A 25,372-nucleotide genomic window follows, 5' to 3' on the forward strand; every position below is an offset into this window, starting at 1 on the left:
TTCGGAACCCTTGGCCCATTCAACTGAACTAGAATTAATCTGACGTCAAGCCCCTTAAACTCAGCGTGGATATCAAATCCTCTGACCCATCTCATTTGCTCTAGACCTACCCTTATTGTTTGACATCATCAGTTAGAAATCACATTTTTTCAATCCCTAGGCAACGCTATTTCTTCAGTAGTATCACCACTGCAATTCAGGAGTTATACATAAAAATTAAAAGCTTTAATAAATATGTACTATGCTTAAGTTAAAAACATTTCAACTGTAATTAAAATTATTCAGAGCAAAAAAGTCTTATCTAGTACTTCCTTTGAGTAGATGACTAGGTAGCACAGTCACTTATTTAACTGATCTCTTCATTATAGAAAAAGAAATTTGCATTAAACAATGAATTAAATCCCAAACTAAAAACACATGACAAACTTCACCTGAACAACTATGATTACTGTCCATAGTTTTACATTACCTCATAGTTTAACCACAGCATACTTTCTAAATTTACAAAAAGGAAAAGGTGTTACAGAACATAAAGTTAGAATGCTTGTAAACAGGCAAATCAAACTAAAGTTTCTTTCTCCATTGAATGGAACTGTACATTGGTATAGACAATATATTCTACACATGGATTATGAAAGACTGAGAAGATACAGTAGTAAGAAGAGAAACACATAGCCGTAGGAAACATAATTGTTCATGACTACTGCCCTCTATCCAAGCTTCAGAAAAACTATTAATTGAAATCATCTTACAAGATGATTTTCTACTTTCAAGTAAAGAAAAAAAATCACAAACAGGTTCAGAGTTTGACCACTGCTACTGTACAGTATAAAATTGACATTCTTGCTATGAAATGAGTAATTATGTTTGCTTGTCTCTATAGTATGGTAGGAGAAATATCAAAGTTTTATCTTATTACTGCAGTGATAACAGAGGGAATTACTACAAGAAATAAGTCCACATTTCATTTAAACAAGGAGTTTGTAATTCAGTTTGTCCTTTGTAAGCAGAAAATTAGTAATTCCTCCTATCCAGACCTCCTAGATATAAACACTGTTATACTTTTAGATTTTATATGTATTTTAAAAACACTTACTGTTCTAAGAGTTGATCGTATTTTCTTAAAGATTCCTTTTCAGCAGTAACTGCTCTCTCTTTTTCTGCAACAGCATTATCTCGTGCTTCTCTCAGATTTCTGAAGGAAACAAAAATTATTCTGTTAAGAATCTGTTAGAAACATGACTGCTTTGTTTCATTAATTACTGCTCTCTGATCCGAATTTCAATGCTACCTGCTTCTACTCTCACAGAATGAAAGAAGGGTCTATCTATTCATCTATTTATTACAGAGGCTTTACTTCAGGTTATTTTCATATATACCAGCAAAACATCCGGTTCGGAAATTGTAAAAAACAATTATCAAATCACCTATTTACATGTGGAAACATATATTATTCTATAATACTCAAATTATTCTATAAAACTCTAATTATTTTATAACACTAGAACTGAAAATTATTTATTTTTTGCAGGACTTAAATAAATTCCAATGATTTTCATTGGTGCTTTGGGAATAACTGCAGGAATGCTGTCTGCCTAGCTGAGATGATTCACAACTTTTGATAGAGCAAGAAAAGTTTAGGTAACCACAGAAATCCTACTTCACATGCAACTAGTTGTGTAGGTACTGTGATGTATATGTTATTGCATATCATTGGAGTCTTCTTCTAGGTTTTATTGCTGGCAACGTTTTTGATCTGCAAAGAACCATAAAACAGCATTTAATTACAATCAATTGATACTCCCTTTTTTATAACCAGGAATCAGTCAAGATGTTCAAACTACCTCAATTATTATTTGACCAACACAAATGAGAAGAGCATGATACTAAGACTAAAACATATAGTATTTGTGTTTAAAAATTGGAATTAGTTATTAATAGTCTGTTTTGCTGCAAGCAGGCTATAAATTAACACTGCAGTGGACTGTAAGGAAGGGAAGCACTGCTTAGATACGGTATATAAACTCCACGTCCAATATTAAGTGCAACAGAGCACCAGCCAATTTGCCAGAGCTAACAGTGGTTGTTGAGGATCAGACATCTGTGTTAGGACTGTTTTTAAGGATTTTACTCTACTGCTTGTTTGCTTCTATGATGAACATTCAGCAGCATTTGAAACATATTATATGATCTTAAAGATTCCTTTCGATTTTGTTTTATCTAAAAGGAATCCTATTCATATGCTACAAATATGAGCAAATCCAAGCACAGCTGCAAGGCAAGCTAAAACCATGGCAAGCAGCTATGAATAGGGGATTTCACTTCAACACCACATTCTTCATCTGAACTGAACTGCTAATGTGGATGCAACCAAGATCTTCCTACTGAAGCTTTTTTTTCCTCTACCAACAACAACTTTCTGACATAGGGCAAAGTGAAATTAAAGGCTCAGGAAAGTTTTGGAGAAAAGTGAAAAGTCAGATAACAAAGGAAAATAGAAAATTATTATGCTCATGTAAATGTTAACCATTGTATTACATGATTAGGTCATTGTATCACACTAAAGGTATATAATTTCTGGTTTAAAGACTATTTTCTAGAATAAATGTTATCAGTGGCGCTTTTCTGAATTCAAAGTAATTAGTATGAACAGCAAACAGTTACTTAGAAAAAATTAACATCAGATTTATATAGCAGTTAACTGGCTATTAGAGAAAGATAACATAATTTTCTTTAAAAATTGAGTTACTAGGTTATAGAATTAAAAAAAAAAAAAAACATCAGGGACTGACCATAAGATTAGATTCTTTAAAAGTGACTCATACCAAAATATGGGAACATGGTAATACATTTTGTTAACAGCATTAAGATCAAGCATATGTCTTAGAGCAGGAGTCCAGAGCTGTATCCTTAAGATCAGAGTAGTGGAGGTGGGATAAAAATGAAACAGTAGGAGAGATACAGAGACTCATTTAAAGAATAAACTCTTTTGCTTAGCTGAACAACTAATCAATTGAAAATGCAGTAGGAAGAAAAAGGACACAAGTGAGGGACTATTCAACTAACAATCATAGAAGATGTGATGTAACTTCTGTTGAAATAGTCTCTTTCTAGAGAGCCAGGAGACACACCAGTGATGCTGACAGTTATCAGTTGTGTGACTGCCATCTCACAGGAGGTGAAGCACCTACCCAAATGGCTGCACTGGGGCCTTATGAGGCATCTAGCCAGCCTATCACACAAGTGAAAGTAACCTTCTGAAATGGGACATAAATGCTATCTAGAGGATCAAGAATGGGCATGGGGGAAAAAAAAGGTGAGATGAAGACACAGGAGGCAGCAGCTCATGGGCATCTTTATTAGGTTTTCAAACAAACCTCTTCACAACTGTCATTTATTGCATTTATAAATGCAATAAATGTCACATCACTATGCTGGTCTAGAATGCACAAACTGGATTTCAGACAGATTCAACCACATCAGAAAAGGTGCTCAGGGAAAGCATCTCAACTACTAAATTGTGTTTGATCTATGGGAACAGACTACATGTAATCCAGTGTCAAACCTCTTGCAGACATACACATGGCCTGTGAATTCACTCATGTTTGCTAAAGCAAACATAGCCCATGCTTACAACAACCATACAAGTGAAACTGATGCCAAAAAAATTAGGCATGAAAGCATCACCTTTTTATTAGTGGCCCCCTCCCATTTTACTTTCTTGAACTGATTCATCCAAGTGTAAAATACCCACCAATAAATTCAAAGGAGCTATCAGGCACATTAGGCTTGGCAAAGAATATGAGCAACTGAATATTGGATTAGCTTAGCTGTAATACCATTCCATGCTTTGAGCAGGAGGATGAAACCAGCATTTTAACTTCATTTTCATCCACAAACAACATCTCATCACATTACACAAATTCACTGCAAATTGTTTTGCTCACAATTTGAGGTTCCATTTGTCTTACAATTGAGGCAGACTGCCTTACGGTGGATTTTTTAGTATTTTCTAGAAAGAACATATGCTAGAAAGCTTTCTTTTAATTTTTTTTTTTTTTGCTAAACATGTACGCAAATCTAAGGGATTTGCATTTCAGAAGTAATTATTTCAAAATGAGGAAAAAAACTTCTGTAAAGCAGTTCCAAATGAAATATCTCTCAGTAGCTTTCTCAATGATATACAGACGCTTGTCAAATCTCCAAAGGAGTGCATGTTTAAATTCATACTTTGTAATTCAAAATAGACTTGCATAGAGGAAGTAGTGTGGATGCATATGTGTATTTTACTCACACTTGCAAAACTACACAATGATGTAATTGTTTTTTAATTAGAACTTTTCTGTTGACTGAAATACAGCAGAAACCATGTTCTTTTTCCACTCTTCCCAGAAGTAACAAAGCTACCTATTAGAGGAATGCATGCTGATGCCACAAATATCTTTTTACTACTGTCATTTCCTTCACCACATGATACTTTCAGGACATCTACAGTGAAATTATTAAGCCCTCCTCCCATTTTAAAGCAATAAAATGGGCAAAAAACAAGCTAAAAAGAAACTCAGAGCAAAGGTCCAAATCCCTAAGTCCCTAAAAGGCTTATGCATGTGCATGTAATTCCACGGTATTCAACTAGATGGCACACATACCAACTCATCATGCAAGTCTTTGCAGGAAGAATTTTCTTCAAAAGAGAATTTTACAATAATTTACAGGAAATCAATGGTTTTTTTGAATCATGATGCTCTAAAAAAACTCAATTAGATTTACTTCATATAGGCCTAAGTCTTATCTCTTTTGGGTTTTTCCTGCCTTATTTTCTGCATCAACACTTTCTCTTCTGGATTCCCAGCAGTTTCAAGATTGCCCCTAGAGCACGACTTGTAAACTGTAATCCCATGTTAATTAACTAATACTATACCTCTGAACAAACTTCAAACCACCAGATTTATGTAGAACATGAATTTTAATATTCCTTTTCAAGTGATAATGTTGGCTATCAATCTTTTAATAATAAATATAACAAACTTATCATACAAGTATAATTTCATTTTAGTTTTTACAAGACTCCCATCAGTTTTACAACTGAGCTTAAACTGTTACACTTTGAATACCTCTCAAAAAGTTAGTCAGCTAGGACTACACCTAAGGAGAAAACAGAGCTTGGTCATTTCTTCCTCTATTAGGTTATTGCCTACACCTCACCTACCTGTTTTCACGTTCATACATCTCTTTTGAGGTGCTTCTTAGTTGCTCAATTTCTTGATTTGTTTTCAACCTTATTTGTTCCAACTCTTCATGCAATCTCTTTTCATATTCTGCTTTATAGTGGTCTCTGTAAATAAACAAACATATTGCACTAGTCAAAATATCAAAACTTCAGGTTTACAAGAGCAGAGATCTTCTTGATTTTACATTTTATTTCAATCTTTACTCGTTGACCTCTCAAAGACTTAAAATACTTATCAGCCTATGTTGCTATATAAATGAAATGAAAATCAACCAGGAATAAATAATATTTAACTGTGAATAAACAGAAGTCTTTTATACACAGATTTAAATTTTTAAAGTTATTTAATAATGATTAATTACATAACATTAACATTCTTCCAGAACTTCTTTGTCAGCCTCTACACAAGTGCTTATATTAAGTAACCATTTAACTCCTCACTTTCTTCTTCATTACTGGGTAAGGATTGATTAACTTATTGACTTGCAATGCTGCCATGCTACTAAAAGACTTCTTTGTGTACTATCTGCACCTCATATGAGGGGAAAAAAACATTATAGGAAACACTGAAAATTAAATGGAGCGGAGATTTGTGGAGTCAAAAACCACCAAGATCTGGGAATTTATCCTGTCAATGTAACATAGGAATTATTTAAAACACAAAGTTTTTAAGCAACAGGTATCAGAAGATATCAGGATAAAAGAATTTCATTTCAGAGAAACATTGACTTTTTTGGTAACTTTGGAAGCTCATGACAGATTGTAAGGAATCCCATAAAGAATCTCTCTGACAAAAACAAGGTTATATTGTAAGTGCTTAACAGTTAAGGAATGTCAGAATTTTATAGCATTTAGTTAATGTTCAAGAATAATTAATCAACAATTAAAGAATAATTAATCAACAATTAAGCAACTGGCAAAAATCACAGGTTTAAAAACAAAAACATATTATGAAGATAAGTGCATTTGCAACTGTAAAAGGTTTTAGATTTGATTTCAAATCATGTGATAACCCATAATTCCTAGAAATGAGTACCTGAGCTGGTCAAAGACTCCCTCACATTAACTAGAAGCCCCAAAATATTAAAATGGAGAATGCTTGCTGTCAGGTTTTCCTTTTATTTTATTTCCTTTTTCTTTTGCAAAAGAAACTTTCTAGGTTTTCTTTTTATTGAGACATTGTATTATGAAGTTGACCCTTCAAGATAAAAGTAAACTTATTTCTTCTCCTTATTCAACTGTGCCACACTATAGCAAATACTCTATGAAGACCTTTTACACAATAAAAAGGTTTATCATAAAAAAAACCTAAACAGAATGATTTCTTAAATTTTCAAAAGTAAGACTTATTTTTTTATTTAAAATACAGAAGTTCTGGATGAATATAAATGAAATAGTTCTGAGATATAAACATGCAAAACAAATTTTAAAAACTTTGAGTGACTGCATTGCAAGGAAAAATAATATTTAAAACTCTTCTGATATGGGCTGGAGCTCCATAACTAATCGTTTCAAGAATGCCCTTCTATTTTCATTTAGGTAACAATTTTTGTTTTAGTTGTCTATCCGGAGAATCATATTAGCACACTTCCTCTTGGTAATACAGGACACAAGATTTATGGATATACGTTGAAAACAAGAAGTTTGTAACTGAGCAAACCTACAAGAATAATTGCCATAAATGCCCAAATTTATGCTGAAAGTTTACTTATACTGTTGTGGTCTTATAAGGTTTAAAAAAATGTTTGTGATACATACTTTGACCAAGAAAAGTGTTCTGCTTCTAGTTAAAAAAATATGGGTTAGCTTTCTGAAAAATAAAATTAATTAAATGGGATTCATGCAAGAAACAAGGGAAAACAGTTAAAGAACCTGTCTACTGATAGAAGTGAACAGACAATAACTTGCCTGGATGCAACATATTTTTCATACATTTCTTCCCTAGCTTTTTTGGCATCCTCTAGCTGAATCTGTAGTCTTTCAAGACGATCCTCTTCGTGCGCACAGCGAACACTAAGCTCCATGTTCTGGCGATTCAGATAATCTTTATCTTTTTGCAACAAGTTGAGGGATTGTTGTATGGTTGCCAGCTATAAGAGGTATTAAAAAGAACACTTTAACACGAATTTCAAGATAAGTATTTAACCTTTGTAGACCTATTTGCAATTTAATTTTAACTCTCTTCTGTGAAATCATCTGAACCAAAAGACTATCTACACTTTAGTTTAAGTAAGTTGATGAAGCTTTAGGCTGAAAAAAAACTTTAATAATAACACAGTTTTATGAGCTTTCATTATTTACTTCCAGTAGTTAGCACCTGAAAAAAGAGGTCCTTTCATCTACATCAGCATCTAAACAATGCTGAAGTACTGAATAGCAGCAGTACTGCACAGTATTGTGTCAGAAACACTGATGAAGAATCTTGGTGCCAACCTGTCATACTGACTATGACATTCTCAGGAACAGCAGGGAAATGTTTAAGGGCACCAGGGCGATTACTGCTCCATAAAGAAATGGTAAAACTGATAGTTCTGGGGCTGATGTAAGGCACAATTGTTGTGGACAAGGGAAAAGAGCTGGTGTTGCTACAGAAGGCTGAACTGATGCCAAAGTAGGAACAAGAATATGTTGAGAACAGCCACCTTTGTCATCAGATCAACCATGTTTCCTACACCAAGAAGTAGTGTGAGGGAGAATAGTCTCCATCCATTCAAGGTGAACACAGTTAGAGAACAGGCAAAGAGCATAAAGGGCACTGTTGCAAGGTGGCCCAATAATCATGATAACAAAACAGTTTTGTCCCCTTAAAGAACTTTGCCATTTAAGCTCCTGAGGATTTCACTTACCAAGTTCAAAGAATGATAAATTAATAACTTATCAGAAACATGTCTCCCACAGCTATAAAGACATCATGTACATGGTTTAGACAGAATTCACCTTTTCTAAGTCATAGAAGGACTAAAGGTTACTTGGGAAGATACTGGAGTCAAAGACAGAGCAAAAAGTAAAACAGATGACAATTTATATACAAACAGCGCTCTTAGATGCGTGCTCCTCTCCATCTGCCCACTTCCTGAGCACCACACTCAGGGTGAGGTATAAGTGCCTGTTCTATATCTGATTTGAAGAAAAAAAGGTAAACATGGTCTCTCTCCAAGTAATATGTTATATATCCATACTGAACAGACATCATTGACTACTACACAAAGAAAAGTAAGCAGTTACTCTTCCTCTGGAACAAGTACTGTGTAAAAACTTCCAATTGGATGTTCTTCCAATCCAGGACTTGATACTGTATCAGTAGACACAAAAATCAGCCTTCCAGGAGATTTAAGTAATACACAGTTTGAAGTGGTATTTTAGTTTAAAGTAGTGCTACTTGTATTCACTCTGATTGATTTAGTATAAAGTAAATTAAAAAAGCCATGGCTGCTGCTATTCTGCAGTACTCCATATGTATGTACAAACTTGATGTACAGGACAGTACCTTTTTGGCCATTGTTGTATGCTGAGAACAAACCTGACTTTTGGTGTCCTCTTACAATGCTAGACTGAGGAATAAATAGATTAACAAAGCCTTCAGACTGACACCAAAGGGGTACTTTCTAATAGAAACTCAGTTTTTTCCCTAATGTTTCTGACAATCTCTACAGCTACCTGTAAAATTAGGCAGAGCAATGCTATCTTTAAAGTGGCAGTTTTAGCCACTATTTTATCTGCAACACTTATTTACACAGAGACACTAAGGAACACATCTCCCCTGAATACTCTCAGGAGTAGTCTGTCTCATTTATTCAGCTCCTAAAGTGCTAACACACTAAGATCTTCCACACTATTCTTGCAGGGCTCTGCTTCCCTGGCTGAACCCTTGCCTGCCCATTGGAAGTGGGGAATAAATTCCTCGACTTGCTTTGCTTGTATGCGTAGCTCTTGCTTTGCCTATTAAATGGTCTTTATCTCAACCCATGAGCTTTATTGACTTTTACTCTTCTTATTCTCTCCCCCATCCCACTGGCATGGGCAAACAGCTGTGTGGGGCTTAGTTGCCAGCTGGAGTTAAACCGTATCAAGCATACTCACAGCACTCATCTTCCAATGGTAAATTTTCCCCTGGGGCCTCCCAGGTTCCTGAGCTTATTGGCAGAGTTCAGTCTGTCTTTGCTTCAGCCTTCTAAGTCACATACCTAGGAAAATGGCATGCATATAACGCCTAGAAAAAATGGGAAGCACTTGACCAGTGTTGAGGGAGATAGCCTATGTTGCTGTGAGGCTGACCAGCCATTTGAAGGATCATAGCAAGTGATCAAGGCTTCTGATCACCAGAATCCTCCTTCAAGGAGGAGCTGGTAAATGTTGGGCTGGTAAATGTAATCACAGTCCCTGCAAGGATTATGAAGCAAATTCCCCTGGAAGCTATATCCATGAATATGAATGAGGAGGTGACAGAAAAACTAGCAGGAATTAACCTAGGCAAACCTATCAAACCTGAGAAAAATGTTAGCTGTGTGAATGGGGGGCCCACTGTCCATGTCCTTTACTTTTGCATGGCTTTCAGCCACCTCCTGTAACAGCTCTATGGAAAAGCTGGCAAAATACAGATCAGATAGGCAAACATCTGTTGAAGTAAAGGAACATGGGACAGAAATGTACCCTGACAGTAAAGAAGGCCAAGTGGCTATATTAGCAACAATCCAGACAGTGGGGTAAAGAAAATTATTACCCTGTGTTCCACTTTTGTGAGACTATATTTGGAGTGCTATATCCCATGACATGCATGTCCTAAAGACATACATTAACATACTGAAAAGGACCAGAAGAGCTCTACCAAAACGATCATGAACTACAGCACATGATGTACAAGGGGTTAAGAGAAATACTTGGAACTTTTTTCAGCCTTCAGGAGAGAAATCTGGTTGGGGAAAATATTATTGTTAATTTCAGCTATCCAAGTGGAACACATAAAAATAGAGTCTTGGCCATACATAGGGCCAGAACAAGATGTAACAGAAAAAACTGTACCAACTGATTAGTTTTTACAAATGCATTTTCACAAGAGAGCAGACAAACACTGGAACAGATTATCCAAAGGGCTGTGGGATCTCTATCGTTGGAGACATTAAAAACTTGAAAAAGCCCTAAGGAACTTGACCTAATCTTGCTCTGTACTGCATGGGTGGGTTGGAGCAGTTAGTCTTTTGAGACCATTAGAATTAAATTATTCCATGACCCTGACAAACTTGATTAGACAAAGAATCAAATTCCTGAGATGACGAAATACGCAATTACTAAGGTAAGAAATTTATGTTTACCTCTTTTGCTAAGTCATTTCTTTCTTTAGTTTGTGTTTTGTATGACGCCTCCAGTATTTCATAGTTTCTTCTGAGTTCTGACAATTCATGCTCAAATACATCACGCTCACTGTGAAAGCAAAGTTAAACTATTAGATGCATAAGGTGTAATGAACAAAATTTCTGTGTCCTTTTAATTTCTCAGCCAGTTCACAACACTGACTTCTTCCAATCAGTCACTGACAGAACAACTGGTGATAATCTTAACCTTTTATAGTTATTAACACCTGCAACAGTATCATTTTACATGAAACAATTGAGGATTATTTAAATACTAAGAAACAAAGAAAATTCTACAGTACTCAAACTCCCATTCTGAATTATCTCATTCTCCTCTGATTATTCTTCTGTAGTGTAACTTTGGGCTATACATTTCTTCTCTTAGCAATGATCTGAAAGTACCCCATCCATTGTTTTAGTTTTATCAAGGTTCTGATGCTATTTCCCATGACATTCTCTTCAATCTTTTGCAGACACGGAAGTCCAATGAAAAAGTAAAGCAACTTAATTACCATCTTCTTAACAGAGCAGAAAGCAATGTATACTTGTTCTCAATAGGTACTCTCCCCTGCATACAGCCTTAATACCAGAGTGGGTTGTCATGTTTAAACTATACATGACACAGCTGCAAAAATTGTGCTGGTGTCCTGAGCAAAAATGCTTTCCCCGTGCATCACTAAAAGAAGCATCACTATGTCTCCACTCTCACCCTGTCAGAACAGTGAAATGAAGGAGCCAGCATGAGCTTGCAGTTTAGAAAAAAGCTAACCAATATTATATTAAGCATAGCAGTGCTTTAAAACTGAGATAACTTGTAGTACAGCAGAGCTAGATTTGACATAGTGTTTTTTAAAGGCAGAAACAAGTCTGGAAGTGATTTACTCCTGCAGTGCTCCCAAATATCCTCATGCAGTTATACCAACAGAGCTCTCTCCTCCTCTTCATGTGTGCCTACCCAGCTGAATAAAACCTACTCTCTCGAATACAGTTTTGGCACGTTCATTCATGCTTTTCTCAACTCAAGACTATTTTAAATGCACACTGTTAAACACTGGGGCCATTCACATGAAAGTTATTACAATCCACTTATTAAGATGCAGTTGCATATAGGAAGCAAATCATAGCACCAATCCATCCTATTTGCAACAAGATGCCAGAAAGATTCCAGGGTTGGTTTTGTACATATTGCTGTGAACCAAAAATGCTGTGAATCCAGAAGACAGAGTCCCCTTCAAATGACTTAGTGGGCAAAGCCATTTGTGTCAGTAACTACGCCTGAGTTCATTCCATATGAACAACTAAGGAGCTGACAGGGTCTTTTCTATTCATAATCCAAATTTTTGAATACATTTCTCCACAAATCTGCCAAAGACCAGATTTCTCATACTTGCAAGCACGCTGAAAAAGCTATTTGAAGCTGGAGACTGTGAGGTATACATCTATGAGTATATTTACAGCAAGTCTATTTCCACTATTTTGCAATTGCTTTTTGCAAGATGGATATTCAAAACATTGGCTATAACAGTACAATCTGTATTTTAAAAAAGCTAGACACTGGAACTTCCTGCAGTTAAACAAATTCACTAAGGTAATCCTAAGATTATCTGCCAGAGTTCTCAAAACAACCCTTTCAAATTTATGGTTTCAAAGATATCTTAAGTTGTAAATATTAATTCCGAAGGTCCTGCCCTCCTAACTCACTCAGTAAGCAGCACAGAGTAGAGCATAGGGCCTTTTGTTAGATCATTGCTTTTAAACTACGAATAAATAAAGAGTACTTGTTCCAAGATGCTTGCCATCAACAGCTCCCACTTCCTTAGCTGCAATGAGACTGCTCAGCTCTCTTGAAAACACAGTAAATCTGAAAATATAAACTTTTAGGAAGATAATTTGATGCATTGGTTTTCAGAATGTTGCTCATTTTAAGGCTGCAATATACTAAAAGAGGCAATTGAGCCATTAGTGTATGAGGTAAGAAAAAATATGTGTGTGTAAGTCAAAAACAAAACTAAAAAGTCTGGTCAATCAAGGCTGATCTTTATTAACATTTGTATGTTAGTTAAACACTTGAATTATAGAGATACTTACCATTTTACTTTATCATAGTTCTGTTGTCTGTAATCACCTTGCTGAATCAACTGCTTGGTATCAGCCAGTTCCAGTGTTAAACGCTGGCATCTGACCTCAAGCTCTGACCGACTCCTCCTCTCGTCTTCATAGCTCTAGGAAGTGAGACATTTTGACATGATCACAGCTGCACTGTCATTTATTTATTTATTTTACTTCAAGTAATCACCAACTAAATTTCATTAAAACCTCTTATGAATATTCAGGTGGTATTGCTTTCATTTGTCTCAGTATTTGGAAATTTAGCACATCACAAAGTAACCAGCTATATCAATACTCAGCTTATTTTCATCTTATAACAAATACTTGATTAAATGCACCTATTTTTCCAATGCATTTGTCCCTTAGCACGACTTCCAAGACCAGTAACCATCATATAAACAGCTGGTGGTCTGCAAACCTATACTAGGAGCACGAAAGTCACATCACCTTTACAACAGTTTCAAACAAGTCAAGAGACTTGTGAAGATACTTGCTAGCTAATTTGAAAAAAAAAAAGAAAGAGGATGGTTTGTTCAGCAAGCTTAGCAACATCTGTCATTATCTGAAAGATTTCAGCCAGTTACTCCCAAATTGTAGCTATTGTATCTGGTAACTAATGTTTGCTGAAGAATATAATGGAAAGCTTTGGTGGAAGAAAAAATAAAATAAAATAGTTTACTTAATGGTCCATAAGCATTAATTTCCATTTTCCCTTCTTTTTTGTCCTCACATACTTTTATGGATTATTCGGGAAACCAAAACAACAAAAGCAAAGCAAGAGAACACACTGAGAGTACTCATCTTTTCAAATACTAGGTATTCCTTTTGAAGATCAACAGATATCCTAATCATACTCATTCCCTTCAACTCTCCACTGGAATTTTATACCTTAATCCCCAATCTAGATTCCATTTTTCAGTTTTCTACTGCATAGGTATTTTTTCACAAACTTGTCTTACTTACTCTTCCTAAATACTGCACTACTTAGCAATTTCTTCACAAGAACAACCAAAATAATAATGTTCATTCACTTATACAAGGTAAAGCTGATGAACTACAAAAATAGTTGCTTGTTAAAAATTTGAGAATACTCCTGGGCATTTAGATTTTTTTCCATGTCCTACTTTCCAGAATACTGCTGAGTTCAGTTTTTTACAACTGTGATTGATAGCAAGGTCAATAATGGATGCTTGATTAACAATCGTGCTATCTGGTTATTATGAATGGATATCACAATATTATTAACTGAAGGGGTGCACACCCTTAAGATATCATTACTAAACCAAGCATTTAGCAACTGCAACTGCCATTTATTTTGCAGTAAAAGACAATGTATGAGTGCATAAAGATTTTTCAAGATTGCTGAAAGCTATGCTTTTTACAGTTATAGGAAGATAACTGTATAGCTAGTTTTCAATAGACAAGGGAAGTTTAGGGCAACAGCATATAAGGAGTATATGACAGAAGGACACTGATAAACTTCACAGACATCATCAGCCGAAACACTGACAGAATGCCTTCTTGAAAAAACACACCTAAATATTTGTAAGACACTACAGAAAAGCTCCCTAATCTACTAGCCATATTTTACCTATTCTGTTGATAAAAAAGAATATTTTGTTTTATATTTCACATACCTACTTATCTTCACTATTACTAAAATCACTTCAGGTCAAAAATCACAAAAATCACAACATCCAGAAAGTTTTTATGAGGATTCTGCATGGTCTACCAATAAAAATACATCATGTAAAGACATGATTGTTATTCATCCTAACACACACTGGTATATATGGTTTATGTTTACCCTAATTAATGAACATACATTAAGCAAACTAACACTACGAAACACTCTTTTCTTTAATCAGTTTACATGTCATTATTTATAAAGATGACATTACTATAATGGCAGTCTCTGTCAGATATTTTCAAAAGGTGTGCACAAGCTAGCTAAAGTTTCAAATATGTACCATAATGGTGCAAGTACCCTGTTACCCAGTGCAAACATGACTCATCTTGCAATAGGAAATGTTCGTAAGGGCACTTAACTTTTAAGTGCAAATTGAAAGATTAAGTTTAGAATACAATTCTTCTGTGCATATTCCATGCCATTCTGCCATGCTGCAATTCACACAGCCTTCACTGAATGAGCTACTGAAGCTCCTACAGTATTATCTAGCTGAGAGCTAGAAGACAACTACCAAAAGTATAAAATTAAATTAGTCAACCTCTGGAAAAAGTTGTCATAGAGAGCTTTAAAGCAACAATTAAGAGAATATCTAAATATCTGCAAAAACAACTCCTTCTAATACTTGAGACCTAAACTTACTTTTGAATTGTATATAATAAATCAGTTATTAATGTCATGCAATAGTTATCATGCTAATGCCATGTAACAGCATAATTCCTGGGAAGGAGAGTTAAATTCTGCTTTGGAAAAGTGATCCTAAGACCTACCTTAATTAGAGGGGTTCGTCATGTTTGGTTTTTTGAGATTTAATATAATTCCTGAAGAAAAACTAATTATACTGCACAGGACACTAATTTTCATCTACCTAATCTTAAGGTGTCAAAGTAATATTTCAAACACATGAAGAAACACGACAAAGCAAGCTGATACCCAGTCTAGGCTGTAAATAAGCTAACACACAAACCCCCCTATGTGGTATGCACCTCTCCAGGTAGCACATACCCAAGCTTCCGCACTTCCATAGCAATACATCTTAAAGACATACAACCAAGCTGCCTGTGCTTAGGCAGAAGAAGCCTTGCATTGCATGTGATGAAATTAATTTAGTTTCTAACTGTGTCCATATACACTGAACTGATTTTAAGATCTCTGCAATGGAACAGGTTTATCTTTCCATTTATCTTCAAGAGTGCTTGAACATCTTGATGGACAGCTTTGTCCTGCTGCAGCAAAAAAGGGGCTTTTAGAAGAATCAAGATACAGAGCTCTTTCAAGGACAGAAAGGAGGTACGGAAAATAATACCAATAAATAATATTTATTTAAGTAAGCCCACAAACCTTAAAATAATTAAAGGACAAACAGAACTTCCTTACACTGAAGGTGATGGCCATAATACTCCAAACACCTCAGCTTTTCTTCAGCCTCTTAATAATTTTGCTTTTGCAGAGTAGAAACTCAGACTGATGAGATGGTTAAAACAAATGAAAACCAGACTCGTCCTGTGTGAGACAGATAGGCAACTACTGCCTAAAGAAATTCTTAACAGAGCTGCCTAAGAAACCCAGTGGTGGTGGTTTCTACAGGGCATAAGTCAGCTAAGAAGTGCTTTCGTTTGGCTTACAAACACAGTCCACAGATGATGTTTCAAGCAAGAAGATTCTCAGCTTGCCTGATCTCCACCACTTAAAACCCCAAACTGATAGAGAAACTAAAGATCTAATGGCAAACCTCAGTTTAATGATATTAATCTTCACTGCTATATTCAGTTTGCAATGAGCAGCAGTTTACAGCAGTCACTGAAATAAACACCTATCTGAATTTCAAGTGTAAAATCCAGGTGACATACTTTTTGAACTAAGTTAGTGACACATCATACGTGATAGGAATTAACTGATGTTTCAAAAAGCCTTTGGAGATAAGAAGATAAATAGAAATGCAGGGAATAGATTAATCAGTCAATCAAGCAGAAGCAGCACAGACTTCCTTACACCATCTACAGATAAGCCTGTAAAAGAAAGTGATCCTGCTTTTAAAAAGCTTTTTTTTCCCAAAGATCTGCATCTTTGAAGAATCACTTACAAAAGCCAGCACTTTGTTCATGTCCTAAAGGCCCTAGACAAATGTAAAGCTACTGTACTATTGTGATGTGAAAACAATTGCCTCCAGTTATTTAGATGAGGTGCTGCTTCTTTGTAAAGATGACATTTTGCTTGAATTGTTTACATACTCTGCATTCAAAAATTACTGGTCAATACATAATTTATTGGAATGCAACTGCCCAAATGTCATGAAGAAGCTATACATAATTAAATAAGACATCTCTTTAGTAACTTGCTATGAAATTGGTACTCTGCTTGTAGATGGGAAATTGGTAATCTGATTGGAGACAGGTCACTATATACCACTAAAAATTATAAACAAAGATGTTGAGCTATTCCAAAGCAGAGATACTCTGCAAGGAGCATATGAAAAGAAAATAAGTTCTTTTATAGCAAAAGAAAGTGGAGGAATAAAAAGTTTATTTCTCTGGATCTGAGCTTACTAGAATTTTCAGTGAAATATTCACAGGTGAAAAGGATCCTTGAGATCATTACAGAGCAGTATAATTAAACCATCTCGTACTTCTGAGCCACAGCTAGCAGTCAATGCGAGCTGTATTTACACAGCTATGTATTGAAAGAGTAGAAAGGTATTGGGTAGAAAAGGGAACTTTTACAGATATGAAATTTCCTTAAGTCTTGGAAATATTAAACTGCTGCCTCAAGCTCACAGTTACTGGTAGAGTATTGTCCTTGCAGCTGTTGTCCTGAACAATATTCACAATATTAAAAATAGCAAAAAAAAAAAAAAAAAAAAGCATGTATTTCACCTATGACCAAGACCTCATTTGTCTCAAGAGTTGTGCAGACCAAATGATCAAGGCACTGCTTGAAAGAAGTGGTGTCAGGGGGCTGGGGAAGAGTTCTAGAGTGCAGTTTTAACAGATATGCAAACTTTAGGAGAAATCTTAGGGATCCCTAACCTTAGGGTCCTTTTGGAGTAGCAACAACAGCCTCAGTTTTCTAATATTTAGATACATCTAGTGCCAAGTGATCCTTTGAGTACAAAAGCTTAGTTTATTCTTTGAAGACTATAGATATGTTTTCCCTCCAGCTGGAAAACATTATCACAGAGAAAACTGTTAGTAATGTCTAGCAAAACCTGACAGCTACTAATCCTGATTCAGAGATGAAGCATTAAAAAAGATCTTTGTCCTACACATTAACCAGCTTTGTCTTTAGGATAACCACAGCTTTCAGATACTCTCATGCTATAAATTTTATTGCAAATCCCAAAGGCAACTTTATATACAAAATAACTGAAGAAAAGGGAGCCCTGATAAAACTGTATCAATACCAAATTCCAGGAAAACATTGCCAAGAAACTCCCAGCCAGAAGAAGAAAGCAATACTTAATCTTCTGGAGGTACAAAGGAAAGCAAGATTTCCTTCCCAGACACTCTCGAGCCTTGAGAGAAACCCACTAGTAGTAAATTACATCTGTTTGAGGGAAGGTTCTAACCACTTTGGAAACAAACAACTCTGAAAATAGTAAACTGATGTTCAGCATGGGAATGCACCCATCAGAAGCTGGTTTTATTTCTGGGAAGCTCCTGCTAATACACCACTATAGTTGGACTTCCTCCTCTATCTTTACCTCCAAAGCTGGTGGTGCCAACATTATTTATACTTGAAGTACTGAGCTGGACTGTGAAAGGAGGACTAAAACAAGCCTGTACCCTACATTTAGTAACAAGTCAGTCAGCAGTACAAGAACATGGCTTTCACCAGCTCCACCGCCTCCCCCCGGGCTGTGGCTGCTGCACCTGGAACCAGAGGAACTGCACTGATCTAAATCACAGGTGCCCCAATTGTCTGCAGAGAGCCACTAATTTAGCTGCACATCACAACCACTTACACTGATCACTTTATAAACAGAAAGCAGAATAACAAATATCCTTTATCACACCACGTTCCAGTGCTAGGGATCAATCTTCACAGACCATTTTTTGCTACCAGTTGTCAGAAACAGCTCCCTATCCTACTGGGTCTGTGTTACAGATTCAGCAGCCTTTAAGGGCTAAGAGCAGCAGCACACCAAGCAAAGTTTACAAAGTTATACATTCAACATGGTTGTCTTAGATGATGAATTCATTTCACACTTAAATTTTCCTAAAGTTGACTTAACCTATTAAATTCAAATTTTTCTTCAAACTTTTTCAATTCTTGGTTGGCTAGATAATCTTTCCTATGAGTCTAGAACAAACCATCTCATATTTCTTATTACTTTATTTCAGGGTGAATGTATAAAACCTGCTCAAACCTAGACTGTCAGCCACAAACAACCAGAAAAGCCAACATAATCCTCCTCCCCCAAGATTTGGCCTAAGCATATTTTTTTTGTTCCTTTCTGTGTCCCAAAAGGAAGGAAGAAACCTGTGTTGAAACTCATTAAGAAGAGCCTTAATTATCTTGAAAGAGTAGAAAAAAGAAGGAATTCTTAATGTAGGAAGTAGGTTATTCTCACAAAACAAAAAACCCAAAATACAACTGTGTTATCTTCAGTGATGACTGTATTTCAAACTTCCATACTACTAGTTTCCTAAAGAAGTTTAAACTCAGAACAGACTTTGTTCTGAGTAGAAACTCAGAAAAAATAGAAATATTCCAATTATTAGAGAAAACTTAAAATTTACAGAGTACTCTATGGAAACCCAGAAGAAGGATTTGCATACTATAAATTATTTAATAACAGGCAAGAAACTTCAGCAAGTATATTTTATGTACCTGGGAAAACAAGAACTACTGGAATATGAAAAAAAAAATCCAGTAAAAGGGTGTAAGAGCTTAGGGAAGGCTCTGAACAAAACTTTATTTCCTACTGATAAAATTCCTTGCAAAAAAGCTTGACCTTAGTGAAGAGCTCAAAAAGGCTACACCTTGAAATCACTTTTTCATAAACAGCAAGAGATGTATAGGTATATCAGCTCCTGCGCAGCAAGCACATTAGAGATTTTAAAGTAGCCTTACATCCTGATGATGCTCCTCTTACCTTATTTTCTGAGGTACCTTGTTGCAGTGACACTCAGCAAGTCACAAGGTAAAACTTGAACTTGCCAGAATCAGAAGAGAGACTCTAAAGTCTCTCCATAAAAGAAAAGCACAGCGCACTTCGAACCTTGAGAAATACATCAGTGGGAAAGGTGGATACTGCCACCATGCGGTGCAAAAGAACAAAATTACCAGTCTATATCAAAGAAAGATCAATGTCCCAAGAAAACTGTTTCTAGCACAACTTTAATTATTGTTATTGACTATCTTGTTAATTTGCTTCAGCAGAAGTGACAGATGTCAATCAAATCTCAAAGGCTGCAATCCTCCTGTACAATTTAATTAAATCAAAGCACATTAAATGTACAGTGAAGGAAAATGCTTATGCAAGACAAAAATTAACAGGATTAGTTTAATCTCAATTATGACCAGAGATGGTGACACAGAATAATGCTGAAGCACACAAATGCATAAATTTTATTGACTGCTTTCTCTAATTCAATCAGAATGAGAACTGAAAGTACATTAATTTCACAAGATAAACTTATATGAAGAACTTCTGCTTACACCAGATTATTCCATAAGCAAATTCCACAGAGAAAAAAGGCAGTAACTGAAACATATTCTTAGAAGTAGTAAAATGGCAGTGTCATTTAAGTCTCTACTAGCCATGACCTGGATAAATATACTTTGAGTACCTGAAACTGTTGTCCCAACCCCAGACTCATGCAGAACTAAGTTAAAAAACAAATCACCCTAGCTATATACATACCAAGAATAATATAAATATTGATAAATACATTAGAAAAACCACACTTCTTATACTGTTTCAATTCCTTAGCTCTTTAAAAAGAAAAATTTAAAATATTTATGTAATTTGTTTCTCTACTTCTGGTGTTTATATCTTACATAAAAGTGAATTATCTTTTTCTTTAGTACAGAAACAAATACGAAAATTAAAATACAAAGAACTGAAAAGCATAACAGAGAAGATGCAACTCCAAAGAACTTTAAAAAATACAAACTACTACCAAGGCATCCCCATCTCAAAGACTATACAGCGAACCGTCACGGTGTCTTCAGCTGCTGCTGGGCAAATCCCCCTGTCCAGCATCCCCACCCTGAAATCTTGCCCTCAGAAAGCACAATACAGCTGGTAAGAGACTACCCTGAACAGTCTCATGAGCAAATCTTGCAGGATAGCTATAGCATCAAGTTAGCTGTTATACAAGGATGCATACAGCTTATTTCCTCTCGCCCTCCCTCCCCGCTCTCTTCTCTTTGCAGCAATTTTTATACAGCAAAAAAGCTTTTCTATCTTATACACAAATAACGATTTGGAGAATGAGATTTTCACAATATATGTATTCACAGTTTCTGAACTGAGATAACATAACTAAGGAGCACAGACCTCTGTCAGACACTTCAGTTGGGATCTGTACCCACTTAGTTCTTCTGTCAGACTCTCCTTTTTCATCTGTAGATCACTTAGCTCTCTTCTTAAGGAATGCACTACTTCATAGAACCGGACCTAGAAGAACAAGACAGATATTCAAAGTTGAAACCAGCAAAATTGCAACTGCAAAACTATAAACCTAAAAACACATCAGCTCAACATTTTGTGACAATAATTTACCAAATTTTATTGCTAAATAATATTTCAAGGGTATGCCATAAAGGTAAAGATTATATTGTTGTACAACTAAGGCAGCTTACACTCAGGCAGATCACTCAAAAAAACAGAGTTGCTAATGGACACATAGCCCCATGCACTTCCTTGTGCCAAACCTGGAGCCTATTTGATTAACAGTGCAAAAAGAGAAAAAAAAAACCCCAAAACCAACCCAAACCCCAAACAAACCCAAAACCTATTTAGTAATAACCAACTTAACTTGCTAACTTCTTCCAAGACAATATAAATTTTTATGGGGTGTGTAGAAATTGAGAGATTTGGTTTGTTTTGTTTTCTGCCAGCTCAGTGTGCTGAGTTTGCACCAAGAAAAATGCAAGAGCAAGCACATGAAGCAGGAACACTATATAACCAGGAGGAACCATGACACCCTCTCCACACACACCTCCAGCAGTAACATGCTGGTATAGGGATTCAACTGCATCAGGAAACTAAAGCTCTAAAAGACTTGACTCTGCTAAATTAACAGCAAAAAAATCCAACCTTCTAACAGGATTTAAAAAATTTTAAAGTCTGTAACACATAGTCCTCTCTCTTCCCCCACGCTAGTCATAGGCACTGTCTCAGGCAAGTAAGTCTCACATCCATAAAACTTTTTCAGAACTTCTCTTCTGATCAAGAAGAAAGACTAGAAAATACAGTAGTAAAACCACAAAGCCAGTATTAAAAAACAAAAAGAGACAAAACAAAGAAGAAAGAGCTTTTTTGATATACACCCACATACACGTACACAGAGGTTATTATTCCCAGATTAACCTGATACCTTAAAATGTTGCATTTGGGGGTGTGTGTGAAAAGAATAAAAAAGTAGGCACTGTTTTCATGCAAAAGCTATTGCATGCCCTCCATCCCTAATGCTTTCTTTGATATATGATTAAAGAAGAAATACACACAAGAAAGCACAGATTAAGTAGGCATTCAAGAGCAAGCTGTATTGCACTTCCATGCAGAAGGAAGACAGATCTCTGTTTTGCTACCTGTAAACAGCAGAAGACAAAGAAAAGTTCCAGGTATAATTGACAGCATACAATTCTAAAAACACAGAAGCCATAGAAATTTGCAATGTAAACACAGGTGCAGTATGCTTTATACAATAAGGCAAGCGTGCAACATGACTGAAAGATTAGTATTTTTAACTGTAACATCTGATGACTCAACTGGTCATTTCTAAAAAAAAAAGTAACTTTGATTATCACTAATTGAAAATCATTTAAAGCATTGTGTTTTTTTTTAAATCACACCTGCTTCTTCAGTAAATTCTTTTATTTTTACTGCAATATCCCTAGAAACCTAGGAAACTTGTGCTATCACACCACAACTATTTCCCAAAATAAAACAACCTTAAAACAGATTGCCAGTAGAAACCAAGATTACATGGGATACAGGTATCAAGTAAAAATGTATTTACAGAGCCTTCCCAAGAAAAGATCATTGCATGGTAATAAGAAAGTTAAAATGAATGCAGCAGATAAGGATGAGGTTATAGCAGTTCAACTGTTGCTATTCAGCTGGTTTGATAGCCAATAAACATTCATGTAACCCAGCAGTCAAAGCACACACTGCCTCTTGACAATTCAATACAGCAGAAACGAAACTTACTCTAAAAGGGATTTTAGAAACAACTGCCTATCTTCAAAATCAGAAATTTATAGTGGTGTGCTGTAAACAGTTACTACTTTCTAGGCAATTTTTAAAAAACTCTTAGCCTGTGCCCACCACTTTTTATGGACAACTAGAATAAAGTAAAAATGGGTGGGCACAGAGGTTGAAAAAGTTGGCTGCTGTTAATTGAAGTTCTGTGAAAGCAGTTGCATCAGTTAACTGTCTTCTTAAACAAACAGCAACTGAGCTGCAGTTAGCAAATGATATACCTGAAAGACATGGCAATTAAAATCAGTTCAAACAGAACTTGCAGAAACCATTTTCTAAAAATTTGCTGAAAATTTTTTACAGTGGAGTACACAAGAGGTTCACTTTACTGAGCAAACTGAAATGGCGCTTGGCAGCTGAACTATTTAACAGTACTTTCAAATTTCACATATACTGTTTCTAAAAACATCTCAGGAATGACAAAACAAAAATCTGAATTTTTACACATAAGTTCAAAACAAAAACCTATGATTTTAAGAGAAAGATGTGCAAAATACAATTTTTCGATTGTCATCATTAGCATTAAACATTACCTAGGCTTTTTTTCTAACATGTCACTATTGCACCCCTTTGTGGAAGAACAGTGAAAAACATCTCACATTTGCTTTAATTCCAGTCTTTCAAATTTACAGTATCTCTATATACAAAACCTGCATTTAAGTTCTTCCTGCTGTTTGTCCAGCAGACCAGGAGTCAAATAAAGCCTAAGCATTACATGTTTACATACATGTTTACTTCCATCCTGCAGAATTGCAAGGCAATATTTTAGAACTGATAAATAGAAAAAAATTTCTAAAAATTTCCTGCTCAAGTTGTCTAAACAGGGCCCTTTCTCAACAAGGAAAATTTTACCCTAATATCAATGGACTATATTATTAGTCTGCACACAGATCTGGAGTCAGAAATTTTACCTGCCTAGAAATGCCCAACTTCTCCTTAGGAAAGCAAAGCAGGAAGCAGCATTCCCTTCCAACTCCTTTCCCCAGCCTTTGGGAGCAAAGACACGATGTGCAAAACAGTTCTGTAGCCTCCCAGCATCTGTATCAGCTGCATAACTTGAAGTAATGATAAACAACCAGCAAGCTTAACTGATACTTTTAGATTCACAATAATCCTCTGCTAAAAGAAGTTGAAAAAAGCAGAAAATAGCACTTTACTACAATACATCTTTTGAATGCCTTATCCAGAAAAAGAAAACGTTTAAAAATGACTTCTTCAAAAGAAAAAGCAATGTGTGAAGAAGAAAGGAGCTCCACCTAACATTTAAGTAAAGGAGTTTTTGTCACAGATAAAAATAACATTACCTGGTTGAACACAAGAGTTAAAGAACAGGTTAAAGGTAGAAGGTGGCTGCTATTCATCTCTCCTACCTCACATATTTTTGACAACCATTTTCTACTCACAAATTAAATCTAAATTGTGCTGTGACAGCTTCACTTAAAGCAGCTGACAAGGTTACTAACTCCTGGTATCTATCCTGCCTGGCTACAGAGTCTTTTGTACTGACTGTCAATCAATTCCCGAAGTCCTGAACTTCCTGCACACCAATTTCAAGAGATTCACTGACATGGATTTCAGTTTCTGATAAAAGTCTGGTTTTTTTCAACCATGGTGATACAGGAATCAACAATACCCTGTCAAATACTTTTGCAGAGGGCAGTGGGTACAGCAATCAGCTTGGTGCTGATAACCTAACAGTATCCAAGCTATATGCTCTTGTTTATCTCACAGAGCCTTATGATCTTCCTAGCACTTTCAAAAGCCCAGCTTTTTAAAAGATGTTCACAAGAACATCCTTTAGATAAGGGTGAAAATTTTTACTTCTCTGTACATATCTAGAGCACAGTAAAGCATGAGTTTGATCTGGAGAATTCATTCATGTAGCATTTATACCTCAACAAATGTACTAAGGTTTTTAACATTGTATTATTTACAGCTTCCTTAATAACAAGCTCTACAGATAATTACAATGCTAATATTTTGATGAATTAAGGTTTATATGTCTAAATCTTCTCCATTCTCATAAGTCCGCTGGGATGCTCTGGACACGTCCCAGAGGCTTTTTATTGCACACAAGAGTACACTGTGGCCTCTCCACATACCCACAAGCCATAGTTAACAAACATCTTAAATCAAGGAAATGAATCTTAAAGTATACTTTAAGGTACACTTTGTCTCTAGCATTTAGTCAAATAGAAAAGGGACATATGGAAAGCATAAGAGAAAAGCAAGGGATATTTGCAAGTGCAACCCCAGTTTGTGGTTCTGGCAAACCAAGTTTCAAATTCCTTTTTTCAGCCTGCTGTATTTCATATCATCAATGTGTGCTCACATTTTAACTGTAACATCCCATCTGCTTAACCTCCTTAAAATACATCAGCAGTTCTACTTTCATTCAAGACATCAGACTCAGGGATTAAAAGGTTCCTCTCTTTACTGGAACCCAGTCCTAACAGACTGATCCAGAAACACATCTGCTTCTGAAGGTCCTTTATTTCTAGTCAGAAATTTAAAAAACCACAATGCACCATAATTTAAGCTTGGGATGGGTTGAGCCTGCCCAG

The 25,372-nt window shown here is 35.7% G+C and overlaps 1 protein-coding gene across 2 annotated transcripts in view; it reads right to left on the bottom strand.

Annotated features, from left to right (window-relative positions):
• PIBF1 (progesterone immunomodulatory binding factor 1) overlaps nucleotides 1–25,372 on the bottom strand; it is a 105,440-nt gene that overhangs the window by 74,564 nt on the left and 5,504 nt on the right. For both annotated transcript variants that reach the window (XM_084201292.1, XM_084201291.1), the window contains exons 5-10: nucleotides 20,880–20,999; nucleotides 12,667–12,800; nucleotides 10,540–10,648; nucleotides 7,139–7,320; nucleotides 5,210–5,335; nucleotides 1,097–1,195 (exon numbers count right to left, since the gene is read on the bottom strand). In XM_084201292.1, the coding sequence (XP_084057418.1) occupies nucleotides 1,097–1,195; nucleotides 5,210–5,335; nucleotides 7,139–7,320; nucleotides 10,540–10,648; nucleotides 12,667–12,800; nucleotides 20,880–20,999 (770 nt within the window). The remainder of the gene's footprint in view (nucleotides 1–1,096; nucleotides 1,196–5,209; nucleotides 5,336–7,138; nucleotides 7,321–10,539; nucleotides 10,649–12,666; nucleotides 12,801–20,879; nucleotides 21,000–25,372) is intronic.

The sequence above is a fragment of the Fringilla coelebs genome (assembly GCF_963513975.1).
Source record: "Fringilla coelebs genome assembly, chromosome: 2".
Lineage (NCBI taxonomy): Eukaryota > Metazoa > Chordata > Aves > Passeriformes > Fringillidae > Fringilla > Fringilla coelebs.